Genomic DNA, 7,239 nt, shown 5'->3' with positions numbered 1-7,239 from the left:
GGCTTTTAGAAATTTGCGTATGCCACCATGGTTTGGATATTTTTCACTGGTTTCTTAGACCTGTGTGCAGATAAGACAACTAATGGTCCAGTCATAATGACCTGGCATTTATTCAGCCACACGTATTAGTGGAACTTGCTGTGGGGGGAAATTTGCTACTGTTGTGAGGAGCAAATACATTTTTCCTCTCTTTGTGAATGGTACCGCTTGAGATAGAGGGACCACGGTTTTCCAAACAATCTTCCAAATGTTGACGCTAGAGTCACCCATCCATGGCATGGCAGCTATGGGAGAGAAGTTTGAAAAATCAAGATTCCTTGGGTTATTACGAGGCGATGTGTCATGCTGAGGATACCTTTAAGCTCTATTGAGTCAAAGGTGCTCCCTTGCTGAATGAGGATTTGGCTACTTTGGAGGAGTAACAAAGAATGAATTGCAATGACTCTTGGATATGGTACAACAATAGCATTCATTGACAGTCAACCGTTGAGGCTGTTTAAGCTCGATTCCTTACTGACCTCATAAATTCACCTAAACAAAAATGAATGGACAGGAGGCCTAAGAAATATGCAAAGTAAAATGTTGAAGAAATTGATGTCTGCAGAGTTTTTCAAGTGAACCATTTGTCCAGTTGCACTGCATTTGCTTAGACAGACAGAGGAGTGGGTGAACATGACCGAGTACTGATGGCCTTCAAGGCAGCGTATGGAAGTAATCCTAGATGGAGCTTTTCTGGTTAGATCATGATTCTTCAATGTTTCGCTTAATACACACCTTAAGGGGTGTCTGGGGAGGAGCACAACGTGGTTAGCCGTGAAACCATCCACATTCGAAGACATTGATGAACGATTGTCCCACAGACCACTCTACTAGGTAGCATCCATTCTATCTGCAATAGCTGATAAGATTGTGAACTACCACGACCATCTTCTAACCCATTCTAACTATTTCCCTAATACAAAGTTGGACAATTTTCTAGGAACGGTAGAACTATGTCGGTGAGGACGACACGCTAAGGAGGAGGAAGGAGATGGAGTTAATGAAACCCAAGCCTTCTGGCTGTTTCGCATAACCGGCTAATGACCTAAGTCTTTTCTGACAGAAAAGGCATTAACTGCAGTCGAGGAGTTCATCAAAATGCAAGTATTTTTCTATTTTAAGGGTGACGCTGAATACTAACCTGCCTCTCAATCTTCCTTGTGTATGTAATTGGATGGTCAGTTTAGTCTTCGTAACTTCGCACTCCTACTGGCTATAGTCTGTCGGTTCCTACAGACTTATACGTCTATTTCAGCTTATTCAGTGGTTCGTTTCACTTCTTATTGAAGTTGATAAGACTGGACGCTGAATTCAAATTTCAGCGTCACCTCATACCTCAAAATTGCTTCCACGAAAGAGAAGTTGCAAGTTCATAGGTGATCTTGTTAACAACTCTTAGTGCATCTTTTTGCGTTTTCCCTGTACTAAATCACCAACTGAACTTGACATCCTTTTAGTGCGTGATTTACAATCAACTCCTCCATCCTGTAAATGTTGTCTACTTCATTGGATGTTTCTCCCCTTGCACTACTGCCGGCAATTGTTGCTATTTTTTGTTACTATTGTCCCATTTAAGTTATGGGATTGATCTACCCATGCGACGGCAGTTTTCTCCTTCCTCTTAGGAATGATTGGATGTCAGATAATAAAGGGGATGAAGTAGTCGTATTAAGAGCTACAGCTTAGGTGATCAAAAAGGAACAATTTTGGAGGGAAAGGGACAAATACATCCGGAAGTAAGTCCGTAAATTGCCTATTTTTCCGAAGAAGTACTTTAAGAGGCCAACAAGGAAGGAAATATTTGCTCCTCCCGAGACATCTCATCTCATCGTTATACTCCAGGCAATCGAAAGTGACTTTCAGCACACCCACGGTCCAAATAGGCCAAACCGAATAAGAAAATATTTATTAGAAAGAAATCCTGAAATCAGCTTGTAAATCGGTATCATATACAGCTAGCTGCTTCACATACTACTGATAAAGGGGATTTCAGCGCTTCAACAAAGAAATTGCTTTCACTTTCCCATCAGCAATGGAAATAAAGAAGTCGTTTTCTGTTTACGACCTCAGGCGATTTGAAGTCATCAAAGATCTTTGAATCCCTGGGCTTTCCCTTTTTGTCCGCGTGGAATAACAGACCGATGATGTGTCGGCTGCGCCGAATTGAATTTTTCCATCCACCACCCATGTACCTCAATACCTTCTTAATCCAGCATTTTTACTGGCGACGAAACATGGCGGATCAGTTTGAAGGAATACTTACTCGATGAATAGATGACTCAGATTTAGAGGTATCAGTGCTCGATACTAGACATCGTCTTAGCGTCAGAACCAATTCCCAAATTTATCAATTAACAACGGTTCAAAGAAGCTACAACCTTACATATTTCTTGAGATCAGGAGAGATTAGTGTCCCAAGATCCACTTGTGCTAAATCAGTCGTCTAATTGGTCCATGGTATGATTTGGTAGGTTACTTGATATTCGCCTTCCCATCATCTAAGTAGATGGATGGATGCCTTGGAAGACCCTTGAGTTAATGCAACAGAGGTTAGATGCATGACGTCTGATAAGTCATTCACCCATGCCAATGATGAATCCGAACTGAGAAAACTGGCGGGTAATTTTTGGATGCCATGGCGACCAATCATGTCCCTGTCATCATTACGATGCTCTTTACTGTCTTCCAGATAAGGGGTGACAACTGCGTGATTAAACAAGCATATTTAAAGAACATGTGCATAGAGGCATGGAGGTGAGGGCAAAGTGAAAAAAAAAAATAATTTTGAGCAAAACCAGTAGCTTACTGTAGGTGTTTAGGGCAATGTTCAGCTTGTTATAGTCTTCTCGGTGCCCCAATAAGGGCTATTTACTCGGGCACAGAGGAGACATACTCTACTGATCAAGCCGCCTTCTTTTCTGGGGGACATCTAAAGTGGTGAATCTTTTGCTCTCCCTGTTCACCTTTCAAGATGTACAAGTAAATGGAAAGTGCTGATCAGAGCCAGTCAGCAAGGAATGTCTACCCGGTGACCAGCAGTTAAAAAGGCCTTCACCTTATCGCGGTTACCGGACGGACAATCCGTACAGACTGAGCTGGACTGGATTTGAAGGAATTAACTCAAAGTTCTCATTCAATGGCGTAAGAAGCATTGTTCAGTGGGCAAATATCTACCCGGTGATCCTCTTTTCCGTCCATTTTCACCAACTTGATAAGAAATAATCCGGATTACCGGGAAGATAAACCCACTGATCAAGCCGTTAATCACATGGAATGGAATAGAGGGGTAAGGGGATGATAAGTAGACATATACGAGGAGAAATAAAGGCATATATCAAACCAATAGGTTTAAGCATTTATTTACCCATTTAAGACTACAGAGCTGTGCCGTCTTTTGTACAACCGGCGCCATGATTCAACACGTTTGATAGAGAGAAACGGAGACGGCGCTTGTGTCGTTGGGTGTTCAGACTTGCCTTTTAAAGGCGAGTACTACAATTCAGGCAAACCAAAATAACGGAGCAGAAAAATTTAGGAACAGAAACGAAGCGCAGATGGTTAACTTACCGTTCAGCACCTGGCGAAGTCCAAAATCCGCTCCGGAAGCAAATGAAGGTGTCTTTTATACACCAGGCTTGGTCTTGAGGCTTTAGGTCACCACACAGCTAACCAACCAATCAGCTTATTGGAAGGTGCTATTGGGTCGTTGGTCAAGAGTGGCTAAGTGCATGTCCTTAACTCTACACTTTCACCAATCATGTGCACGAACTAGCACATTTATGCAGGTACGCACTCACGTGCACGCACAAACGATCGGGGTGAAGGGGTGAGAAGAAAAGTTCACTTTTTGGACACGTTCCGATGGCCTGAGGTTCTTCAATAAAAGTACTTCAGTATAAAAGCTGGAAGGTTGACCCAGTAAAAGTACAGTTGTGATGAGAAAAACAAAATGCAGAAGATTAAATTTAAGGTGGTATTCTATGATTAAAATTTAGAAGTGGAAAGAACTTCAACTTTTCCAATCATCACATTGACCCCTTATTGTTTATTTGCGCCGGTTTTGTTTCACCTCCAAAAGACCCCTAGATGGACCAATATCAGTTAGATTGCGTTAAGACCTACTCCCCATTTATCTTCGGTACTCGTTTGAAAGGCACATTTCACTGATAGGCCACTCTTATCTCTCTGGAAGAGAAATCTAACAGCACGAAACTTTAAAAGGATAGGTAGACAGGTATATGGTAGGTAGGTGGATGAATGGGTAGGTAGGTGTTTGGATGGATGTGTGGATAGAGAAAGAAGGGATGGATACAGAATGGATGAATTGGTGGATGGAATGCGAGGTAGATGGACACTACTATCTCTCCTCCACAAGACTTGTTTAAATTACCGACACTAAGAGACTTAAGGCGGATGAATTGCGGTGTAATGCGTTTCGTTTAATATTAGCTAAAGTACTTTCAAACACTGTCCTCGTTACCAGAATTAGTCGTTTTAAAAGCGCAGAGCACTTTATGCCACTACCACCTTTCGCGGTTTTTCTTCGTGCCTACGTAGTCAATACACTGCGTAAATACCGCTTTTGAAGGAGTGTGACCTAAATGAACTGGTAAAGGAATTTTCATTTGCATTTCTCTCTATTCAAAGTTTTAAACCATTCCTATTTCAACTAAATAAATTAAGCAACGATTTGTAAAATGCAGACGATCCGTTCATATTAATTCATCATAAAATGGAGGCAGAAATACACTGGCGTCCCACCATTCTTAACCTATTCTTGAACTCAAACCATTCTCAGAAAGTGTCGCTGCAACATGATGGATGTGAGTCGAACTAGTCTGCTTTACAAATACCTCAGGTTAATCCGTCCCAAGTCTCGCGGTAAAAAAATTAATTTGGTAAGACTGGTGAATTACTGAATGATCCATCACTGTTAGCAAGATCCTCCCTCGCCTGAACCAAAGTCACATTTCGGGGCATTTTTTCAGCCATTTCAATTTAGTAACACTACAATTCAAACCATTAACCATCGAGGCGCCCATAGTTTTGAAATGTGTAGCAAAGTAGCTCCAGTTAATGGCCCAGATCGTGATGCCCATGAAGCATATCAAACTCATACCTTTACGTGCTTTCTGGCACCTATTAGTGATAAATCGCTTGCTGTTTGGATAACTATATTATTTCCAACTTCTGCAATCATTATGAAGGATTTGAAATGGGAGGCCATTTAGATGGGGTTGTTAAAACTTGTCCTGAACCTTGAATAAGGTTTTTGCATTGAAAAAGGACCTACGACTTCAGGTTTATGGGAACACTGACCTCGAACCCAATTCGTATGCGAGCAGCGGCAACCTTAAAGGCTAGAAAAGTACAAGCGCACGCACTTTTACGGACTTGCTTATCAGTATTTATCCGACGGTCTCAGTCGACGCAAACCCTTTGGGTTCCCTTTTTACTATCATTTGTAAACGCAAACTAAATATGGAATTATTGCATTGTAGTTTTGAGGTTGAGGGTTCAAATGACTTATTTCTCACACTCAAAGAATGCCGATGACAGTATTTATCCTCCAAAAGCCTTAGGAACGAATAAATCTATAAGCGTACAAAATTTCTGCCTCGAAAAAGATGTGAAGTGTCACTACTTGGGCATCATTTTGACATTTTATTTCAAGTTGAAATTATCTCAGTGGCAGATATCCTGTGCCTCCTATTTGAACTAAATAGATAGCTCATGCAGTTACCATGTCAATGGAGGCGTAAAGGTCGTCAATTGAATAGTTGCTTCACGAAGGCTAGTTTAGCTTAAGTGCTAATACCGAACAATGGCGTGATGTTGAATCTCACCAAGAATGCAATGGCATTATGCGGGTAAAAACAACGGATTATTTATTGTCACTTCAGGGTAGTCAGTTGTGAAAAACATTTACTTTGTACTGTGAGTGGGTCTATATTAGGAAATCTGCAAAACATAAAACTCAAGGTACAAAATTTAAAGGTTTTATTGCCTTCTGGAGGTGGAAAAGCGTCCACTGTTCGTAGAATAGAAATAATCCCTTACAGTCCACCTATTTTATTCCAAATTTCTTCAATACCCTGCAGTTTTATGATTAAGTCTCCGTTTATGCGAATGAAGGAAGAATTCTGGTCACATTCACAAGGATATACTAGTTATTGATTCATGTTCAGTCGTGGTTTCTTAAAGATTCCCTAACTTCCTCTGTAATTGAGAGTAACTTTACACTGCGCGGATCTCTGAGTAGATTTGTGACCTTTTCCTTAGCCATGCCAATCGTCAGATTCTGTTTACAAAGCCCTACTAGTTCTGCAATACTTATTTCTTTTCTCTGAAAGGATTGCATGAAATCTAAAGTAACAAATTAAAATGGACTCATTTGCTGAATATTTTGTATGCTTGGTTACATATTTACTGTTTTTGTCTAAAAAAGTATGTAGTACCCTGAGACTTCCGGAAAAGTTGGGGCTACTGGCACGACCCTGAGGCCATGCCGCCGGGCGAAGGTACAACCTATGGAACCTTCAGTACCCGCATAATCACAGGCCAAGATAAACAAACTATCAAAGCATTACACAGCCTCTCTCTTCTTTTGAGCGTCTTCCCCGCTCTCCCATTGTTCAACCTCCTAAAGTGAGCGTTTAAGAAATCACCAGCAAATCAGTCACACGACTAATGACTTTTGCGTGCAATTGATGATATACTTGATTTCAACTTTGCTGATGTGTTTTGGCGGTTCCTCTGGCTCCTCAATTTCGTCCTGTTTGTGAAGTGTAAAAGGAAATAAATAATGTGTTGTCCTCATATAACTGGAAACCGGAGGTTGCACTACAGCGAGGCCATCATGCATCCCCATCGTTAGTCGCGAAATCCAGGCCTAAAAGCGGAGTCATTTGGTGAAAGGAGGGGTTTAAAGTAGTATCTTGGAGATAGGATTCCGTGTCTGTGCCTTCTTGCCACTTTGTTCCCACTTCGGTGCTGCCCAACCACATCTACCTGGGTTTCATTCAGCTAGTAGAGAGGTTAAGGTAGAATCGCATGTTTGCCTATATGACCTCTTCATACAGGTACGGTAGACAGTTATTACCACCATTCCTACAGAACGCGAAACTGGGGTAGTTGCCGAGGTTAAGCGTTATTTTCGGGCCTTCTGTTGAGAGATATTTCCATTCGATTTCCTTCTTT

General features: G+C 41.4%; 1 protein-coding gene across 1 annotated transcript; it reads left to right on the top strand. All coding sequences in view use genetic code 11, as the record gives it.

Annotated features, from left to right (window-relative positions):
- Nucleotides 1–3,307: 3,307 nt before the first annotated feature.
- EGR_04510 (hypothetical protein) lies at nucleotides 3,308–5,270 on the top strand (the record flags this gene model as incomplete). Its single annotated transcript, XM_024493759.1, has 4 exons — nucleotides 3,308–3,325; nucleotides 4,628–4,731; nucleotides 4,838–4,937; nucleotides 4,977–5,270. The coding sequence occupies 4 exons, from the start codon at nucleotides 3,308–3,310 to the stop codon at nucleotides 5,268–5,270; spliced, it is 516 nt and encodes a 171-aa protein (XP_024351873.1).
- Nucleotides 5,271–7,239: the final 1,969 nt, after the last annotated feature.

This window comes from Echinococcus granulosus (genome assembly GCF_000524195.1).
Source record: "Echinococcus granulosus chromosome Unknown EG_S00028, whole genome shotgun sequence".
NCBI classification, from domain to species: domain Eukaryota; kingdom Metazoa; phylum Platyhelminthes; class Cestoda; order Cyclophyllidea; family Taeniidae; genus Echinococcus; species Echinococcus granulosus.
The sequence above is the reverse complement of the archived record's forward strand: the minus strand, read 5'-3'. Positions and strand labels throughout refer to the sequence as shown.